Source organism: Mustela nivalis (genome assembly GCF_964662115.1).
Source record: "Mustela nivalis genome assembly, chromosome: 9".
NCBI classification, from domain to species: domain Eukaryota; kingdom Metazoa; phylum Chordata; class Mammalia; order Carnivora; family Mustelidae; genus Mustela; species Mustela nivalis.
The window spans coordinates 89,517,828-89,540,227 of record NC_139028.1 but is presented as its reverse complement, the minus strand read 5'-3'; the positions used below and the strand labels follow the sequence as shown (position 1 = coordinate 89,540,227).

Sequence of the window (22,400 nt, the reverse complement as noted above, 5' to 3'; positions counted from 1 at the left end):
ATACCCAGATACATTAGTGTTCTTCTCATACAGTGCCTTATTTGGTCACGTATTTGCTTGATTGGTTATGACTCAAATGCCTTTTGTTTCCTTAAAAAATAAAATACACAATAAAGGGAATATGTGGTTTGTGTATGTGAGTGTGTGTGGGCGTGTGTGTGTGCGCATGCACGTGCGTGCAGTGATCTCTAAATGTATTCTATACAGTTTGGGAATAATTTCTCTGTCATTACTTTGAAAGTGATTATATTAATCTTGATGTGTAATTTTCAGTATTTTGGTTGGAAAAAGTAAGTGACATCAAGTTTTGGGCCTAATTCATATATAGAAATGTGAAATCATGAATGTGAAGAGAAATGAAAAATCTGGGAGGGAAAAATTTCAAAATTTATTTAGCCTAGAGTTTATTTTTTACAAAAATATTGTATTTCTAGATATATTTCAAAATCCAAACTAAACATCATAAAATCTGAGATTTAGATTCAGATTTCTGCTGTCTGTGTTTTTATCTTAAGACAATAGACATGGCCTTGTTTTATTTCATTTAAGTTTTCCACATGAAAACTGGGAATAATAATAATGTATGTTTCATAAGACTGCTTTGAGGTGTTATATGTTAAACTACTTTTTTGGGAAATGGTTTATAGAAATGTGCATATAATTTGCTATTGTTAGTTTAAAAGTTATTCCAGGTTCTCTGGAAAGTGAGTACCAAGACAGTATTAAATGTGTATGTATTTTATTAGAAGAACTGCCTATGAGAGAAAATGGAGAGAGCTCTGGGTAAGTCCGGGAGACCTGTTAGACTGAAATGCAGGCTTGAACATGAGTGAAGGAGAGAGGAAAGGAAAACTGGAGGGAAGCCTCTTAGACAGCACTGCAATCTAAGGAAGGTTTAGTGAAGCTGGTAGTGTATCCCTCACCTCAAGTTGTCCTTCAGAGGAGTCCTATGACTCCCTAAGTTAGACCTACCTCAGCATCCTCAGCCATTGATGCAAACCAGGTGGTGGATTTGAGAGATAGTAGCTGGGACCTATGGTTCATTATGCTCCTGTAGTTGGTTAGAAGCCTGTGAAGCACATTCTCACTGCTTCCTCAAAAGGTATAGTTGACATTATTTTTGTTGCCATCAATATAGCTCAATTGCCAGATGAATTATAAAGACATTTAAGTGTTTCTATTTTAGGTGAAGGGGATTAAGGGTAACTTATGTTGATGAGCACAGAGTAGTATATGGAACTGTTGAATCACTATATTGTACACTGAAACTCATATATGAAACTCATATAACACAGTATATAAACTACACTGGAATTAAAATTTTTTTAAACTCTCTATTTTAATCACCCCTTCCTCCATGAATATTAGACTCTTGAATAGGCTTAAAGGTGGTACACACAATGGACCTCTGGCTGGAAGCATGGTAACTCTCCTTCAGAGATATCTTCCATCTTAGAAGGTTCTAGAAACTATTAAAAAGTTGGGAATATTTGAAGTGGTATGAGTAAGAGGTGGTACACACTTCAAGTTCTCTGGGTAGTTACATTGCAGCCCATCTTTCTAAATTAAGAGATACGTAACTTTGCTCATAGGTTCTCATATCTTTTCTAATCTTTGTTCATCAAATCTGTGTTACATTTCTCTTCAACCTAAAAAATGCTGTACCCTTGGGCCTGAAAGAAAGAAGAGATTTCAGGAAACTTAAAATACTCATTTTCATCTCCCTAACCCTTTTCTGGTTCTTAATTATGGCATAAATTAGAAAGTTTCTTGGTCTTAAGTTTAAGCACAGACCTAGCTTTGAGACCATTCCCTGTGTGTTGCATGCCAAGATGACATTTCCAGGATAGAGGCTGTCGCCTTTTGTGCTGATTTCAAGCAATAATTTAGTGCAAAGTTCTCTGGAGTCCTCCTTACTAATAGTAGATGGACTCAAGGCCACATAGAAACCAAGGAAGAGCTGAGCTCATCATTGGAAAAACCATGAACTCCTCAAAGCATCATTCCTAATAGCCAAAGGACAATATACAGAATGTGTAATTCAGAACATACAACTTCAATGTGCATAAATTTTAGAATCATTAGAAACAGAATGATATTTTATGGTAAATCTAAATCATCTTGAGAGTTGAATAAATTCAAGGGTTACATTAATGTGTTATAAAAACATGACTAAACTCCCCATGTGTGTTTTTAAGCAAAAAGCCTCTATGTTTATAGACAGGTGTGCATTTGCATTCTTTCAGAATTTTGTTCTTTTCCCTCATCGAATACTTATTTTTTTTGCTACCTTCTGCTCATTTGTCACTCTCCCAAATTCTGTACAAGTGTCACTTCCGTGCTGCATTTCCACGGAGAATGAAGAGTAGAATGTGTAGGCTTTCTGCCGCACAATGAGATGGTGCATTTTTTCAACATATGCATACGTAAGCCTTCTTTTGTGAATGGGACTGATAGGGTCAGATAATGTTTAAAGGGAAAGGCTTTATGTCTCTCAGGCCTCTATGTTTCCACATGGATGCTCCCACACACACATAGATTGAATTATGAACAGACCCATTAATGCTGGGATCACAAAAGGTCAAGTTTTGTCTTCTTTTACCCCTATTCACATTGCCTTTGTAGAGAGAGAGAGAGGAAAAAAAAGGATTTGCAGGAAAAAAAAAGATTCATGATGAAGAATTTTAAAGAGCATTTTTCCCCTTCTGGCAACATCTGTGATTTGAAAAAAAAAATCATATTATGTAAAATAATTCAGGGTTATTGTATTACCTATCCAATTTTGGTATACGAGTTACTTCATGTGTAGGGTTATCTTTAAGGGTAGTCTGTTATAATAACTGAGAACAAAATGTAGCACTTTGGGGATAAAAGACCTTATGAATATGTAAAGTAACATAAAGTTTTAGTAAGATTGGATGGAAATTTTACCAAAATGTCAATGGCAGGATTCTTGATATATTTTTTCCTATTTTGAGATATGTTAATTTTTGCTAGAACACCTTTTTTGATAGTTTTAACTTATCTTTTTTAAAAAGACAGGTGATAATTGATGTAATTGTACTTCACATACATTAACAGATAATCATGGGACAATTGAAAATAGCAAAAATGATAGAGAAATTTTTTGAAAGAACAAAGGATTCATAGGAAATGAAACTTTTAAGGCTTTAACCAATAGCCCTTTAGAATGCAAATGACATCATCAATTGTATGGTTGGTTGGTTTCTGATGTCACATGAAATCCCCTATCTGTGAAAGGCTATGGATTGTGACAGTAAAACCAGTCATGTATAAAAATGTTCTCAAATCAAAGCCTGAAATTCCTCCTATTTTTTTTTTTTTTGGTGGCTCACTATAGTATAAAGTACAGTACGTAAAATTGCAGAGAACAGTATTACTGAAAAGCATAATGCATTGCATGATGTTTAATATATTTTAAAGAATAACATAAAATTTTGTCTTTTTAAATCATATGATGCTGGGGGTGAGGAAAGGTTCAGAGAGGATCAGTGCTTTGCAGAAATGGCATCTGGAGTCTAAAGCTTTTCATTCTTGCATTTAAATTTTGTCAGACAACTATATGAACAAGTTGCTTGGCCTGTTTTGGTCTCTAGTTTTGGTATGACAGATGTTATTATCCATCATTTTTGAGGATAATACTGGAGGGTAGTATGGTGAAGATTAGGCTGGAAACTGACCAATTTAATATTGGATCACTTATTATTTCTGTATTTTAAATGTTACAACTTTATAGTAGAGTTAACAGTACTATGGGAAGCATAGACATTCATTCCAAAAAACAGAAAAGGTTTTTAATCTTGAAAGCCAAGCTGAGGAAGATGGGGGGAGCAACTGGGGGATTCACTGTTCTTTTGGAGGTAGATTAATTCAGGGGAGGTGGCAGGGTGACTCTGAGGTGGAGAGACCAGGGACAGAGAGACCACTCAGTAGGTGTTGTGGTAATTCAAGTAAGGGGAAAGGATGAGGAGATGAGGGCGTGGACCAGAGTATTACTTATAAGAAAAGGAAGGAAGGAGAAGAAATATATGAATTTGGAAGAAGGGTTGGCAAACTACAGTTTTAGGGCCAAATATAGTCTATTGATTATTTTTCCTAAAAAGTGTTATTGGAATACAGTCTTGCCCACTTACATGTGGTCTGTGGCTGCTTTCAAAGTACAACTGCAGGGTCAAACAGTTTTGATGGAAACCTTATGGCCTATAAAACTGAAAATACTATCTGTCCCTTTTCGAGAAAAGATTTGCCAGTCCTTTTTAAAGTGTAGGATTTTTTTTTTTTTTTTTTTTTTTAAGTGACTAGCTGAGAGGCGCCTGGGTGTCTCAGTCAGTTAAGCATCCAACTCTTGATTTCAGCTCAGGTCTTAATCTCAGGGTTGTGAGTTCAGGCCCTGTGCTGGGCTCCATGCTGGGGTTGGAGCCTACTTAATTTTTTTTTTAATGAAAATAAATAAAAAAAAATAAGGGAGTAGATGATTAATGACATAAGGACAAATAAGAGAGAAATGGAAGATCAAAGAAAAATAAGAATCATTTAAATTAGCTTGTTTATATGCACATAATGCTTCTAAAGTTTTGGGGGAAAGTTAATGTCATTAAAGTGTATGTCTACGTATATGTATGTGTGTGTGTGTGTACATACATATATAATCTTGAACTAACTAGGTAGAGTAGAAAAGTTAATATTCAAGTTATATAGATAAGAGTACAAACTTGCTTTCATTGATTTCTTGGAATCCTCTGTAGAAGGGATAGAAATCATGGATTTAACAGAGTTGGAGTATATACTAGGACAAATACCATATTCTCATTTGAAAGAGAGAAAAAGAGGATGAGGTGTCTGTACAAGGGAGACCCTTGGAGAAAGATTTCCCATTTTTTACTATGGACATTGAAGTGAGATGGAGAATCTGCTAGCAAATAGTTTCAAATTTTTATCTGCTTTTTGTGAAGTAGGGATAGGAATAGGAAAGATAGACCAAGAATAACAACTAACACTTGATATGTGGAAAATAACTAGATTTAAAAAAGAAAACACTATAATAATATAATGTACATTAGACACATTACTATAGGCTAGACAATGTGTCATTCATTCTGTAATCTTATTTAATTCTTAATATGATAAGGCTGTTATTATTCTTCATTACAGATAAGGGTTTTATTACCTGTTCACAGTCTTTCAGTCAGTAAATGGAAGAGCCATGATTTTTAACCCAATATTTCAAAAGCCCATTCATAACTCTAAATGGGTCTAATTTAATCATTTTTAAAGGGCCATAGGTAAAGTGAATTTCTGCTTTAATCTCTTTTGGTGACTACCATATATCACTTAATGTTTGTGTAAGAATCCAATCTATTAGAGAAAACAAATTTACATAACATAGTTTTCATATAATAAAATTAAATATTGTCAGTGATACATACGTTGGATTAATTGAAGTCTTAGGAAGATTTTATTCTGTTAAGCATTTTAGAAATCCTTCGCAAATTTGTGAGGTGCATGTTTCTTCTCATAACCGGAGATATTTTTATTCAGCATTTGTAAATGGCTATCTATTCCATATTAGTGAAGTGCAAAAATTATAAATTTTCCCATAAATAAAATTAGCTGATGAAGGAATGCGTATCTCTTCTGTTCTCTTTATTGAAGATAGCACTATACTCAAATTCTTATATTGAAGTCATTTTCCCTCCCATCAAACTAGGTACTCAAAAATCTAATAGGTGTGACATCAACAATTACTTCTTGCTAACAACTCTTGTAATTTAACCCCTTCAGGTGAGCAGGCTGATTGATGAATTGCAGACAGCTATCAAAAGCAACAGAGGTCATCTCTCTAAACTTGGCCCCCAATTACAGGCTGAGCAGGAGCAATTCTCCTCTTATGTCTACCAACACATTAAAAGCCTTCCAGCAAACACTCTTATCCCAGGAGGCCTGCAGCTCAAGGTGGGTGTCATTCTGTAACTCTCACTGGGTTCAGCCAGAGATGAAAACACTCTGCTCCATTTGAAGACCCTTCTAACAATGCCACTCAGCTTGAATTTCTTTTAATGTTGTCTTTCTCAAACCAGAGTTTGGCTTACAAGTGCTAATATTACCATTCAGAGAGTATGCTTTAAAGGAAAATACCTAGAGGCATTTGGAAAGTGGATTTATAAACTTTCAATGTTTTCAACTCAGAAAAGTAATTTTAATGAAGACATTTAATCATGTGAACATGGCATACTTTTCCAAGAAACATATATTTTTGATAGGAGTCACTATGTATTTCAGTTTCAAAAAAGATCTTATTTAGAGAAATGGGAAAGGCTTTAATAATTGACAGACAGTGGCAATAGGAATTAGAGGTGAAAGGCCAGGTGACTGATTGATGTACAAACTACATTTCCAAGGAAAAGGATCTGTATTGGATAAGTGTGACACATGTCTGAGTTCACTTGGTAAAATCAATACTTAAGAATATACTGGGGAAAAAGGTGAATTGGTTATTTGTCGGGACAAGATGGCTAAATGTTCTATGCTACATTTTGCTATTGCACCTCTGGAAGAGAAAAAAGTGACTCATACTTGGCTAAAGTGGCTTAAGAACTGAAAGTTAAGGAATTTGAATCGTTTGTTTATCACAATCAAGTATCCATGTTAAGTCTGTCAAGTTAATGTTGTTCTAATGATTTTGTAGCCCACATTTCAAGAGAAAATAATTGAATTACTCAGTGGATGGCCATTTTTCCATCAAAGGAACAAACTATTTCAACTCATCATTTTTAAAATTATATCTATATTTGAATGTGATAACAAAGTAATTATATTTTAATCAGTCTTTATTTCTATAACTTTTCTTAATATTAAGTTTTATTCTACAAATATAAACTTTATATTATAATTATGAACATCATATTTTCTATCTGTAATTCTTTAAAATGACATTCTTATGTTTGCATTTGGAATGAGAATATTACCATGCAAAAATTGATCTTTGGGGAAATGTAATTCCACAAAAAACATTATAATTTATTTTCTGTAGTCTACTCGTCAGCTAAAGGTTTAGGAAGTGATGTTCAAGACATCAAGGTCAAGGTTTCCCATCATCCAGTAATATTTTTCTTTTCCAGATTTCTGTCTTGGTTACAGATCTAGTCCAACCTTTTGCAAAGTACTTGTTATTGATTAAGAGAGGAGCTAGGTGAGGGAGCATGGTTGCCTTAATATCATTTATCTCCACTCATTTGTATCAGCAACCTGGAATGCCTGGGAATATGCCTGGAAAAAACAAAAGTGTTTTTTTTTTTTTTTTTCTCACAAGTTTGTTACATATTTCTGAATAATTTTTATCATGTGTTCATATTTGTACGTGGGCTTGATAGCAAATATTTAACTTCAGGATCTGAATTACTACTCTCATGTATTTCTTTAATATGCTTCATAATTTTTTCCATACCGGCAAACAGAAGAGGAAATGTATATATGCAAAGAAGCCATCTTCTTGTGCTGTCCAATACAGTAGCCCCTAGTCTCATGTAGCTGTTTAAATTTAAATTAATGAAAATTAATTAAAATGAAAAATCCAGGGGCACCTGGGTGGCTCAGCGGGTTAAGCAGCTGCCTTCAGCTCAGGTCATGATCTCAGGGTCCTGGGATTGAGTCCCACATCGGGCTCTCAGCTCAGCAGGAAGCCTGCTTCCCTCTCCCTCTCTCTCTGCCTGCCTCTCTGCCTGCTTGTGGTCTCTGTCAAAAATATAAATAAAACCTTTAAAAAAATAAATAAAATGAAAAATCCAGTGCGTCCATTCATGTGCCCATGACTTTTCTGGTTGTAGCACTGAAAACCTTATATCCAGGAAACCTCTCAGTCCCAGGCAAAACACGATGGTTAGTTACCCTGGTTTTATCTGAGTTCCCTCTCCCCACTCCAAGATATCCTCCGTCTTTATCATTCTTTTCCCATGGAATGCTCAGTTCCCCTTTCTTCTTCCCAGTTTTCCCCTTTGGAATATCCAATTTCTCTTAGGCAATAAATTCTTTTTCCCGTATTCCAAGAAACCTGGACATCAGCCCCATCAGGTTTTAGCATAGACCACTGGTCTTTCAATCCTGGCTGCCACATTAGAATCATCTGGAGACCTTTTCTAAAACATCAATACCCCCACCTCCAGAGGTTTTTTTTCCTCCTTCTTTTTTTAAAGGTTTATTTATTTTTATTTTAGAGAGAGAAAGCATGCAAGGGGTGGGGGATGGAGGGAGGGTGTAAGGAGAGGGAGAGAGAGCATCTCAAGCAGATTCCCTGCTAAGGCCAGAGCCAATGTAGGACTTGATCTCACAACCCTGAGGTCATGACACTTGAGTGAGCATAACACTCAAGAGACTAAGTGGGTTTGAAAAGCTGAAACTTGCTCCTACTGGTTTGAGATTGCTGACTGTTAAATTTTCAGGAATTTCATGAGTCAGTTGTTAAATACAGCCATTGTTAAAAATTATATAAACTTAAAATAAAGTAGTCATGTTAAAAATAAAGATAATAATCTTCACTTCCTAATTATTTTATTATGTTTTACTGTTACCTATTCTCCTTAAAATTATTTATGCCTATCATGTTTGTTTCACAGAAACACTATATAATGGTGTGCTACTGAGTGTCTCTTCCAAAGTTTGTATTCAGTGACGACTTGTAGTAACTTGAAATTGTTGGGAGTGCATGTTTGGACTGATGGAAAAGAAACCAAGATCTGCAGTTTTCTAAGCCGGTTCTTAAGATGGAAAGAGCCAGATAGTAGTGACAAAAATGGATTAGCAAACTGTATCCCAAAAATATTCAGATTTGCAAATCTTAGAATTGAAGTCTTTTTTTGCACTTCCTCCTTAGTGGGGAGAACTTGCTAATTCCAGCTGAAGAGATACTGAGCAAAGGCCACTGCATGCCATCTTTTATTAATTCCCGAATCAGATCATATCTGTTGTCTGGCCGAACTCTAGCTTCCCATGGCACATGGATGAACTGCCCTTTCTTGGAGCACCATCTCTAGAACGCAGTTACCTCTGACTTACTGTGGCCAAGACCATGTCTTTTCTGGTTAAGAACAACTTTATCCTGTCTCATGGCATGTCCTATACAGAGTATTAGATGATATATCAACAAATGAATATGTTTTCTACTTATAACTCAAAGGCATTGTGGCTCTAGTAAAACTTATTTTTCCCCCTTTCTATCCATTTTGATCTTAAAAGAGTGCCTGATCAATAAAATAAACTGGGATGATCATCTTTCCAATTTTCTGTGTTTGATGATCTATATCACTCTGCTGAATATGTATGTATATGTATATTATACATCTATGTTTATACACATATGCACGTGTGTGTGTGTGTGTATACATATCCATTGCTAGCTTTAAGAACCAAAATAATTGATTGTATTGTCATCATCTTCTAGAGCAGTGGCTTTCAAATATGGGCTGAAGGCCAGGTGTGATTCAAAATTCCCTGGCGTGGTTTTTCATATTGTATATGGTTTGTCTTCAATTTTTCACTGAGGTTCTTATCCTCATCATATCTTTCATTGATAACTTAGAAATAGGAGCTTTTGGTTAGGTCTTAATACCAGCAGGTCACCTCTCAAAAGGACATACTCTTTCTGTATTCCATGTAGCCTCAGTCCCATTTGTGCAATTACATGGCATGAAATAGACCTGAGTTTAAATGGATATATAAGACAAAGGCCTGAGAACAACCTAAATGTCTATCCCTGGTATGGGAAAATTCCCTATAAAAAAAATTGAAAACATAATAACATTAGAGGAATTTTAAGAAAAAGTTATGTCACTTATAATCCCATTATTTGTTATATAACCATTCTCACTTTTGCATATAATTTCCATAAGCACTCATTTGCCCTATGTAGTCATAACCACAGTCTACATTTTTTTTTTTTTTTTTATTCTGGTACAGTCTCTTGCCCATCATGGGACCTTTTAGGTTGATGGAATCTTATTGTTTCTAGCTTTAGTAGTCACACTTGATGTGCACCATAATTTATGAAATCCTTCAGGTTTTTGGAGTTAATGCTTACTAGTCTAAACCTTCACTTACCTTAGATCCCCTGTCAATGCCACCACCCCCAGCCACTTTGAGAACATCTGCTATAGCTATGGCTCAATGACTTCTGCTTTTCCAGTCCTGTTCTTTCTTGCAGCTCCTCCTCTTCGTCCCCATGGAGATGCTGTCAGAAATGTTAGCGTTTCCCTGGGAGAGCAGGAAAGAAAGGGTTGATAGGAAATGGTATTAGCCAAGCTTTAAGAGATGGTGGGTGGAAAAACTAGAAGGACGTTGGGTGATTGTGACAGAGAATTGATGAGCACGAGTGTGGGATGTGTGAGTGGGTGGGAGACAACACGGGGAAACAAGTGGAAGATGGGTACAGGGAAGTTTTTTCACTAGAATTAGTGCTTTTCACACACAATTGGTCAATAATGCTCTGTGGGTTGTCTTCCATTCAATGTCAGTGGAGGCAGATCCGGTTTATGTGAGGTCTAGAGCTTACACAATTTGGGTGAAAGCAACCTATTTAAAATTAGGCCTGAAAGTGGATATTTATTTGGATTAAGAGGAACCTATTTAAAATTAGGACTGAAAGTGGATATTTATTTATATTAAGAAAGTAAACCATGACAAATTAATGGAGGATTGGAGATTTAGATCCTTTCTTTTGAGACTTTTTTAAGTTTTTCTCAGAAGTACTTATATGGAAATACTCCTTAATTGCTAGAGAGTTGCTGGCTTCCCTTCCCTACTTATGATAATCTAAAGCTCCCAGCAATTTCCAGTACTCTCAGGGCTGGGGCAAGTATGGGTCTAGAAGCTTAATCTTCATTAACTTTACATGAATTCACTCTGGTTGGGAGCAAGGGAAATATGGTGGAATTTAGTAACTAAAACAAAACAAAAAAAGATTCAGGCAGCTGTGATTTGGAGATTTTTAGCCTTTCTATTTTTTTATTGTTTGGTTATATTGTTCTCTTATAGCATAAGGAAAATTAGCTTTGTTAAAGGGATAATTTAGGGATTTATTTTTAAAAGATTATCTTTGTCCAGCATCTAGTTCATCTTCTGAGTAGTATGGTATGCATCTAACAATTTGTATTCTGCCGGTGACAGAAAGAAAGATGATTTTCAATGAATAGTGCAGTAAATCCTCACATTATCAAATACTGCCTGCCAGGCATTCTCCTAGGTACTGTGGGAAGATGCAGAGAAGCCTAGAATACCCTCTTGGCCCATGCCTATGATTATTTTCATACAATTAGAGCAATATGACACCTTTTGAAGACAATGAAACTAATGTGTGGGTTTTCTCAGCTTTTTACTACTTTACCATTCCAGTTCATGGGTTTATTTCTCTTCAGAAGATGGGATAATTTGATTGATAACAGAAAAGAGACTAACTTTTATCTGCGATACCTAGTCATCCCTATGCTTTGGATATCTGAATTTGGATTTAGATATTTGAATATGTAATTTGCTCTAACAGTGGCACAAGAGCATCATGAATCCATTTGAGATTATTTGGTGGTCTTTTTTTTTTTTTTAATGTTTGAGGCTTTCTAACCATATGTATTAATAGAAAGTTTATTTATATATTTAGGAATATGTGGAGCAATTAAGTGAATAGAAGGAGAAAACAGGTTATCCGTAAAGTAGTGGCAAGATTTGTTTCTTGAATGGCCTCATCACTGTGTGTGCATTATGTCCTTATTTCCATTGAACAGCCCTTGATTTTTGTCTTTCTGTTTAAACCACTTTTTCCAGATATGTATTTATAATCCCTGAGCTGTTCTGTTATTTCACCTACATTATTTGGATAAACATTGGAAAAACAAATTCAGGATATGCGTTAAGTATAGATACTAAAATGTTCCAAGATGACATTCATTTTCAAAGGAATTATGACGAGACTCGGAAGATTGGAATATTCGGGGTCATTGTTAAGATTTTAAGAACATTCCTTAAAATGTTGGGCAAAATATGATGGAGATTATTAATTTTTATGTGTGGATTTTATCACTGTAGGCAAGTGTCAGACTGCTCATTTTAAAGGCAAAGAAACTTGAGATCCTGTGAATGCCTTCCAACATCTCATGGAATAACGGTTAGCAGTAGGCACAGAAACCACTCATCTACTCTACTTTCTGTTCTATTCTTTCTTTGCTTTGCTTGCTGGCTTGTTTCCTTCCTCTCTTTCTCTCTCTCTCCTTCCTCCTCTTCCTTCCTTCCTTCCTTCCTTCCTTCCTTTCATCTTTCAACTGTTGGGGGGAAATGCCAGTGTATTCACCTCAGCCTATTTCCTGACAGGCATTTGCAGCCAGGTGTAAATCTCTGTGCACAGGAAGATACAATCTTCCCTTCCTAGACCCACTGAAGAGAAAAACTGCGTCTGGATCAAAATCAGGGAAAAGCAATTGGTCGGGGCATCAGCTCCCATGCAGAGCTGGTTGTAATGAGAGCAGCTTTCCTTGCACAGTCCTGACAGCCTTGAAGGTGCCCAGAGAATTGCCAGGTGGGCAGTCAGCAGGGAAAGTCCACAGGCCAGAGCTGGATTACTGTCCCAGCAGTTACCCGGACTAAATGCAACCACTGAACCTTACTGCTGTCGGCACACTCTCTCTCTCGGGGAGATTGTCCTTCTCCATAGCAGTTAATTTGTTTTTACCTCTCAATTAGCTTTTTCACAGAGTGTTTGAGATGCTCAAGTCATTGAGATTCTCTTCCTACATATGCTCCCGTCCCCTGAATTACCCACTGACATCTATGTTAGCCCAACTCACCATGGATATTATCAAGCGTCAATTCATCATCTGAACATAGAAATGAATACGGATTTTCTACTAAGTGCAAATGAAGTGATACATTTACACTTACTTAAGATTCTACATACAATTTCAATAATGTTTTATGAAAAATGGATTACTTACTAAAATAAAAATGGACTGCCATAGATGGCAAACTTTTATACAGGTTTTAGTTACCCAGTTTCCCCTTATTCATATTAAGGGGGAAATTAAATTTGTAGGCATATTTGATATATTCTAAAAAGACACTGAATAGCATTAAAAACATGTACCCTACCTAAAAATGAGAATATGATTTCTGAGGCTGAGAATTTGGGGAAGTCTGATGATTTAGCTCATATTTAATCTTAAGATGTTCATTTCCCCTATTGAAATAGGATTTGGGAGATGTGACTATGTTTTTCTCACCAAAAAGAAGTCCTCATTTTCTTTGAAAAGAAATATATTAAATCCAGGAGCTTCCAAAAAAGCCTTAACTTACCAAACTCTGGTATATGGTATATTATATTATACCCACTACTGACAAGATCTATACACCTTATACTTTAATCCCAATTAAATAGAATTTTAGGCACTAAATTAATTTCAACAAAATGAGATCTTTGTTTCATTTCTTCTTGAAAGATCCTCATGTATAAAGGGCTTATTGAAATTACTTGGCTTAGGACGTGACAGGCAAGCACATTTGCCTTGCCACTGTCATCCAGATAATTTAGAACATTTTCATATCTTAGTGAGAATTTTAATTGGATACAAAGAAAATATTTTTGTAGAACTTTCGCTTGTTTTGGAAATTTTACTTTGTCAATAGACAGAAAAATGGGATGGCAGGGAAGTTCCTTAAAAGAAATATTCTGAGGCACCTGGGTGGCTCAGTGGGTTAAAGCCTCTGCCTTCAGCTCAGGTCATGATCCCAGAGTCCTGGGATCAAGCCCCATATCAGGCTCTCTGCTCAGCAGGGAGCCTGCTTCCTCCTCTCTCTCTCTCTGCCTGCCTCTCTGCCTACTTGTGATCTGTCAAATAAATAAATAAATAAATAAATCTTTAAAAAAAAAGAAATATTCTAACAAAACAATGAAATGTGACTTTTTTTAAAAAAGATTTTTAAATTTATTTTAGAGTTGGGGAAGGGCAGAGAGAGAGAGGGAGAGAGAATCTCAAGCAGACTCCACGTTAAGCAGGGAGCCCTGTGCAGTGCTCTATTCCATGACTCTGAGAAAACTACTGGAGCCAAAGTCGAGAGTGGTTGCTCGACTGTCTGAGCCACCCATTGCCCCCAAAATGTGACTTCAAATGCTTAAAGGCAGGGAAATGTAGTCCTGCTCCCACGTTAACTGTGAAGCCTGTGATGGCCATTTTGCAGGCCTCTCCATCCTCAGCCTCTGTTGGCCTTCAGCTATCCCCAAGCCCCTAAGCCCCCAGTTTAGACTGTCAGGTACCCCATGTTCTCATTTACCACCTTTTTTCAAGTTTCATTCTTTTGAAAAGGGCGTGCCATACTTTCTTTCAAGCTAAGACAGTTTACAACAATATATTTTTCTTAGATTAAAATTCTTTTTTGGATTCTACTATATAAACAAAAGTAGGATCTACCCTAGTTGAAGCCAAGATGGTGGCTGCCCACACAGACTCACTCAGGTTTGTTCTCCCACTTGGGACCACAGACCTGTTCTTGCCCTCCACCCACCCCAAGCCTGCTGAGGGATTCCAGAGAGCAGAGACCGAAAATCCCAGCCTTAAAGGAACAATAACCTATACGGCTGAATATAATTTCCTCCGTGGTATTTTAATTATGACAAAGGAGTTAATCTCTAAGTGGCATTTCAAATATTGACAAGTTGGTGGGAGAGATATTTTTGGCTTTTGGATCTCACCTAAAATTCTGCCCCATACGCAGTCACCCAATTTGCATCTGCTAAATGGTGGGCTCTGCTTCAACCTATTTATAGAGGAAACTTAAAGCGTCTCTTTTAAAATAAATTATTTTCTCAGGTATCCCTTTAATGGGCTTTAAAATATTATTTGACTTTTTGTCCAGATACCATCTAAACTGATAAAGTTTAACAACTATGTAACTTGTTTTTACCCAAGTGTATTTTCATTTCCTGGGACAAAACATACTGGCTCCTCACCTGTTAAATACTACTTAACTTGGAACACTACATCAAAAAGTAATGATGAATTTTATGGTGACTAACCTAACACAATAAGAAAAAATAAATAAATAAAATAAATACTAGTTAAAGACATCTGTTAGGCAGTAAAACAATTTTTTGTATATGCAGTATAAACTAACTAATTCATTATTAAGTTTTCATTGCCTGAGTCCCATAATTTTAATATTTGTTATGTGATTATCACTTTATCTGAATATTTAAGTTAGATATGTTTACTGTTTGATAGATAATATACATTTGAGAAAATATAGAAAATGTGAATATTCTAAAAATTATCTTGCAAGTCTATAAACATGAAAACCCTAATAGCATATTTATTTGATTTAACGTACTTATAATATTAATTCAGTCTGAGTTGATTTTCTATCTCTAAATGTGATTTTGAATTCTGATTGGATGAAGATTTTTTTCATGGCTAATTAGCATCTCACATAAGACTAATATTTCATTTCCATTTTCATGTTCTTTGACTTAGGTTAAAAAAATCTTTTACACTAAAATACTTTTCTGTGTCCTTAATTTTTTTCATATCAAGTTTCATCTTATGAAAGTTCCTAATACTATATATAAGACTAAACTTTGATATTTGTAATTAAAACACTAGAAGACTTCATTTCTGAGGATCTCCTTACTCATTATGAGTAGATTTGCTCCCGGGCAAGTCATTTAACCTTTGAGAGAGACGTCCCTGTAAGATGTGCTTGCTTTGTAGTATTGAGTGAGTGCGTGTGTGCGATTGTGCCCCCTGCACTCAGGATTGCCCGGCCTGCGTGTAGTGGATGCCGTGCCCGCTACTGCCAGAATCCCCTCTTCAAGACTGAGATACCCACCCCCAGCTGCCACAGCTCTGTTCTAATTGGGGAGTGGCCCTCTGAGTAAAGGAACCGTTTCTCCCAAGAACAGGCACACATCCCGAGGGCAGCCTGCAGCCAACATTTGCTTCCCACACAGTGAGAAGGCAGGGCTCCTCTCCTTACTGAGTTCTGGATGACTCTGAAGGGCCGGCCATTCCAGCTCTAGAACTCCCACCTGAGGCCTCTGTTGCCACTACATCACAGTTCACCTTGACCTACCCACTCCCGATGTCCTCACTCCCGACCAGTGTTGCTCGGAAGAAGGCTCACCAGTATACTTCCTGTGAGTAGATCTTGGCTTCAGAATCTGCATTCTGGGGATCATAATCCAAACAATGTGTCAGCTAACCTTGTTTCAACATCTTTAATTATATCCACCTGAAATATGCCAAATACTTTTGTGTGGCTATTTTATACTCCTGTTCTTCACTGGACCACTAGTAGTAAATCCTGTTTCTGCACAGCCTCTCAACTGTTGGCAACACGCTGCAGTGTCATTTTCTTATTATTGCCTCTTGACAGCGTTGTATCCTGAGGTATTTTGAAGCTTAGGTGTTTGTCTTCTACTCACACACAGAAGAGCTTCCTGGGTGGTCTGCCCAGCAGTTATGGAGCATTTGGGAACCTGCTGTTCCTCCACAGCTAGCTCTTAACCAGACTTCACAGTATTAAAGGCTGGCTAAAGGCACTGAACTAGACCTTATACAAGCCCTTAAACAGATATGATGAATGATGCCAGACAAACCTGTCAAAGAACCACATTAGGTCAAAACTCATTCAGGTCATCTTTCCCCCCAAGGGGTAAGTTTTGGTCACTATATATTAAATAAAATCTTTTTAATACTTCGTTGATATTTTTCTGCCTTCACAAATACTGCTTATGGACAGTTATGTTCAGTTTGATTTATTTATACCCATAGACACAAATATCATATTTCAAAAATATTTGCTTGGCTACAAATTTTATTTCCCAACCCTGCTAATACACAAATGAACAAGTACAATTACCCAGGAATGAGCTACAGAAATAGACCTTTTCTAACCATGTTCACTGTTACCACTGTGGTTGGAGCCTCCATCATCCATTCTTTAGACGGCTGATGGATACTCCCTGCAGTCTGCTCGCTGCCCAGCAGCCACAATAATCCTTTTAAGTTAGATTCTGTTTCTGCTCTGCTCCAAACCCTGCAAAGGTTCTCCACTTCTCTGCCAGTCTCTTAACCCTCTGACTTCATGTTACCGTCTCCCTCTATCACCTTGCTCTGATAACACTAGTCTTTTCGCGGTTCCTAGAATATACCGGCCACATCTCTGCCTTAGTTTCTTTGCTCAAGCAGCTCCCTCTGCCTGCAATTCTCTCTCTCTTTTTTTAAAAAATATTTTATTTATTTATTTGTCAGAGAGAGAGGGAGAGCGAGCGAGCACAGGCGGACAGAATGGCAGACAGAGGCAGAGGGAGAAGCAGGCTCCCTGCCAAGCAAGGAGCCCGATGTGGGACTCCATCCCAGGACTCTGGGATCATGACCTGAGCCGAAGGCAGCGGCTTAACCCACTGAGCCACGCAGGCGTCCCTGCAATTCTCTTCTCATAGCCTATCTGCTTGGTTAACTCTCCTTGGCAAGTCCTTACGCAAATCTTTCCTCTCTTGAAGGCCTGTTCTGGTCACCTGCTTCATATGGTGCTGCCCGTCACACTCCTGATCCCAGACCCTATTTCCCCTGCCCTTTTTTAGGTAGCACTTAGCACCTTCTAACAATCTCAAAGGTGTAATTACCATGAAGCTTCAGGGTTCCTTCCCTGCATGGACCCCTTTGAAAACCCTGGGAGAAAACACACGAGCACTGAGTGCAATGGCCACGTATTCTTGTAAAATTTGAAAATATATCTTAACTGAAATTGATTGAGACCATTTTCTGTCAACTTCCTCTCTGTCAAGTTTTCCCTTGTACCACGTGGCTGCATGCATTTTTTAAAAATATATTATTTATTTATTTGCCAGACAGAGATCACAAGTAGGCAGAGAGGCAGGCAGAGAGAGAGGGAAGCAGGATCCCCCCCCTGAGCAGAAAGCGGGATGCGGGGCTCAATCCCAGGACCCCTGGGCCATGACCCAAGCTGAAGGCAGGGGCTTTAATCCACTGAGCCACCCAGGTGCCCTGGTTGCACGCATTTTTGAGGTCTGGAGGGGGGGATACTGAGTTGGGGATACATTTAGTTTGGGTATAGCAGAATGTAATTAATGTTTTGCAGTCACTTCCCTGTATATATAGTTCAGTTAGTGCCAGCTGTTCTGGCAAAAAGCACTTCCAGGAAGATGGCTACTACCTGCTGGCTAGAGTGTATTGCTTTCTGTCTATGGACTAGCGTGCTTGGCTTCAAAAGGTGGTGGAGGAAGAACATGGTGTGAAAATAATAAAGCCAGCTATTTGTAGGAAATTCTTCCACATTTTATAGCTCATATTTTAAAGAAACCTGATCAGGTTTTCCCCAAATTTGACATCAATCCTAAATACTTTTTTTTTTTTTTTTAAAGATTGTATTTGTTTATTTGACAGACAGAGATCACAAGTAGGCAGAGAGGCAGGCAGAGAGAGAGGGAAGCAGGCTCCCTGCTGAGCAGAGAGCTCGATGCGGAACTCGATCCCAGGACCCTGAGATCATGACCTGAGCCGAAGGCAGCGGCTTAATCCACTGAGCTACCCAGGCACCCAATCCTAAATACTTTTATAAAATGATCAACAGAGTTATGATACTGAGAGAGATTTTTCTTTTTTAAACATTTTTTATAAGATTTTATTCATTTATTTGAGCTCAATCCCATGACAACAAGATTACAACCTGAGCCAGAACCAGAAGTTGGCGCTTAACTGACTGAATCACCCAGGTGCTCTCTTTTTTTTAAACAATTTTTTAAACAATTTTATTTATTTACTTGAGAGAGCGGGGGGGAAGAGAATCCAAAGCAGACTCTGCGTTGAGCACAGAGCCTGACAGAAAGAGATTTTTCTAATCAATAATAAAAAAAACTTTTGATTAACCATGCCAGATTAACAGTGCTAAAGAATTATTCCTATTCTCCTTATAGAAAATGTAACCAAATTACCACATGAAAAGATGATTAAAGACAATTCAGAGAAAACGTGTTAGATAGGTAATTAATGGAAATATTTTGTAATATTTTTACTATGTGTGAGCTTTTTAATGTGTGTAAATTGTGATTTCTTTTCTCATTTTAAATGAATATTTTGTATCTAGTTTTACATTTATAATTTTGCATTCCTTTTATTAAAGAAGGCCCACCAAACTCTATTGAGGGTCTACCAAGTTTATATAGTTTGGTGGTCCTTCTGTAAAAAAAAGAATGAACAATTAGCATTTAGAAGACCTGGATGTATCCTGACTATGCTATATGATTCACTTACTTGTTCCTCAAAAGCAGGAATCTTAGCTCACTGGTGTTTCTTACCTGAGCAGTGGTTGGCATGGTAGGCACTCAGTAAATATTTGTTGAGTGAATGAGTCGATCAACAACATTACAATAAAACATTGGTGTTAATCTAATTTAATTCTGCTGTAAAAAAGTCAATATTGACATGAAGGAAAATAAGACTGTAGTTCATGGAAAAAATTCCTTAAAACTTTTTACTTGTTATAACTAATCATAGAAGTAAATTCTTATTCATAGGTTTTTGTTTTTTTTTTCACTAGTCATTAGCTACCATGTTTTCAAGAGGATCTGGATCACTGTTTTTAAAGGTTCTATTATCTTACTCCTTGGGACCCAAGACTAGCCTCAGCTAGCTTTTTCCATCATTCCACTCCAAGGATAAGAATTTAATTTTAGAGCTGTAGGGAGGTGAGGCCATGCAGAGAGCCACTGGGAAGCCACTACTGCAGTCAGTTTTTCTTAAGCCAAGAATCAGGCAGCAGGAAAATAAAAGACTATTTTTTAATTTTTCTATATTTAGTCAATCACAGAAACTCTGTTTAGAGAGTGCTCTTTGTTTAGACATGGACGGTAGAAGTAAAAATACTTCTCACGCCAAGGAAGAAGAAAATAAATATAATACTTGGATTTTAGAAAAACAAACATAGTAATGAAGACCCTAAAAATGAGAGGTGAGCCTTAAATACAGAAAACAATACATTATATAAATGACTGATGGACAGCAGCCTTCTTTCACTTAAATACCTATACTTTTACTTAAACTCTAAAACATATATACATGTATTTAAATGCCTTTATAGGGATTCTGGAGACCAGAGCCAGCCTTGTTTGTTTGTTTGTTTGTTTTTGAGAACACTTCTGGATATAGAAGGGCAGACAGACTTCTTACTGGTAGTGAAGGAAGAAGAGAGCTAATGAAGGTCTTAGGGATTGGCCAACTTCTTTTTGCTTTCTCAGTTTGGCAGTAGCACTCACACTGCTCTTTTCTAGAACATAATTTTCTGCACTGTCATTCCACATCTAGCAAGTCTTGACAAAGGGATATTAGTAAGTTCCAAACTGTGCTTTTGTCAATGCTAACTTTGCAGAATGTGCGATGTCCAGAGTTGTGACCATCCCTGCCAACTGTCACTGTTGTTTAAAAGCTCTATTCCAGGTGAGGGCTCTGAAGAGATTGTTGGGAGAATAAGATTTTCCACCCAAATTATTTCCTGTGGGTTTGCAGGAAACCCTGGGTTGGATTTACAAAATTCCTTGCAAAAGTAGAGAGATTTCTTGCCAGAATTGTGTATGTACTCAGAAAAGAGGTTTTAAAAAAATCTTGGTTAACAAAAGATGCTATAGGGTAAAGTATATCAAAGTACCAAGGCTGATAGCTGTACTATCTCCAGGGATTATTAGCATGATAAAAAGCACTGAGTAGAGAAATACCTACAATTCTTGAACAGTATTACTCTTTTTTTTTTAATCCATCTTTCTCTTTCTTTCCTTCCTTCTTTCCTCCTTCCCTTTCTTTCTTTCTTTTTTCTTTCATTTCTGAAGCCTAAGGAAGTGTTATGGAAGCTCATTATTTCCCAAATTAGATTAGGACTAAATAAATAACTCAAAACTGTCTCAAAAGCAGAAGATGGTTTTCTTCCTTTTTCAATAAGATATTTTTCTTGATTATCTTCTCTGGAAATAGCACTAGAGTTAAATACAATGACTGCTCTGATGTAATAGGTGTATCAGAAAGGGAAGAAAAGAACTTTTGAGAAAAATAAAATAAGCAAGGATTTAACTTAGTCATTAGGCCTCTCTGGGCCTGCTTCTAGTCTTAAGAGCCTGGTGAATGGAATGGCACACCCCATGTGGGTCTGCAATGTGGTTAGGGGATGGTGTTCACTCTATTGGATCCCTCCTTCTGAACTGGTTTGTTCGGATATTTCAGACCAGAACTCTTGCTAACATTTTTCTCAGCAAGTGTTGCATGATGCAATTTTAAGAATTTTGTCTCTGTTACCACCAACTGGTTGCATATATGCACTTAAAATGGGTGGCTTCATTGTACTCTTATGAAATAAATCTGTCAGGTTGAATTTCATTTAGTGAGTTCGAAGATGAGGTGAACACGGATATATTTTATTATTTCTATTTTTTAAAGGCTTTATTTTTAAGTCATCTCTATACCCAACATAGGGCTTGAACTCACAACCCTGATATCCTGAGTTGCATGCTCTGCTGACTGAGTCAGCCCATGAATGCTGATACATTTTACATATAAGTCAAAGATTCCTCATGTAATTTGTGGCTTTATGTTTTCAAGAAGGATGAAATGAACTAGCCAATTGGTCGCTAACTGACCTTACTTTAGTGCTTGTTCCAATTATGCCTCCAATGCAGTGATTTTTCCTTTAATGACCACCTTTTTAAAGTATTTTATTAAAATGTAGGGAATGCCCATCAGGTTAAAGACACTGAAACTGTAAGGAGAAACAGAAGACTTTCTTATACTAGTCCCGTTGATTTTCATTGCCAATTACTTGCACTTGTTCATAGAGACAGGCCTTGCTTTGCAGTTTTCCACATGCATGACTTTTATTTGACACCACACTGTGCAAAGCCAGGACTGCTTCCCTTTATCTATGTATGTATGAACATATGTACAAATGTGTAGGCGCATGTATTTTTAATTTTGAAGGTGTTTATTTTTCAGATATTTGAAAATGGTAAAGACACTGGCGAGATCTCTGTTTGCATCAGCAAAAAAGACCTGGAGTCTAATAGTCCAACTCAAACTGGTGATATGATGGAAAAAGTGAGTTTTCTCTTTGCTTATGGCTATAAATATCTCTCAGGTTACTTGTAGTTAGTTTAGACAATTGCATCTTTAAAGTTGTTTTGAGAATATTGATCATTTGTTGCTCTGTAAAGATTGATAGTCTCAAGCTTGACTTTTGAACTTCTTAGGCTCTCAGCTTTGGAAGAGTATTAACTCTTGGTCCCATACTTAACAATGTCTTAACCTTCATTATGCCTGTATTTGGAAATCTGTCTACACTGGACTCTGGGATTG

The 22,400-nt window shown here is 36.9% G+C and overlaps 1 protein-coding gene across 1 annotated transcript in view; it reads left to right on the top strand.

Moving 5' to 3' along the window:
- LOC309841271 (doublecortin domain-containing protein 1-like) overlaps nucleotides 1-22,400 on the top strand; it is a gene marked incomplete at its 3' end in the record, with an annotated part of 145,554 nt that overhangs the window by 110,461 nt on the left and 12,693 nt on the right. Inside the window, exons 4-5 of the mRNA XM_082684176.1 lie at nucleotides 5,803-5,973; nucleotides 22,041-22,142. Of these exons, the coding sequence (XP_082540302.1) occupies nucleotides 5,803-5,973; nucleotides 22,041-22,142 (273 nt within the window). The remainder of the gene's footprint in view (nucleotides 1-5,802; nucleotides 5,974-22,040; nucleotides 22,143-22,400) is intronic.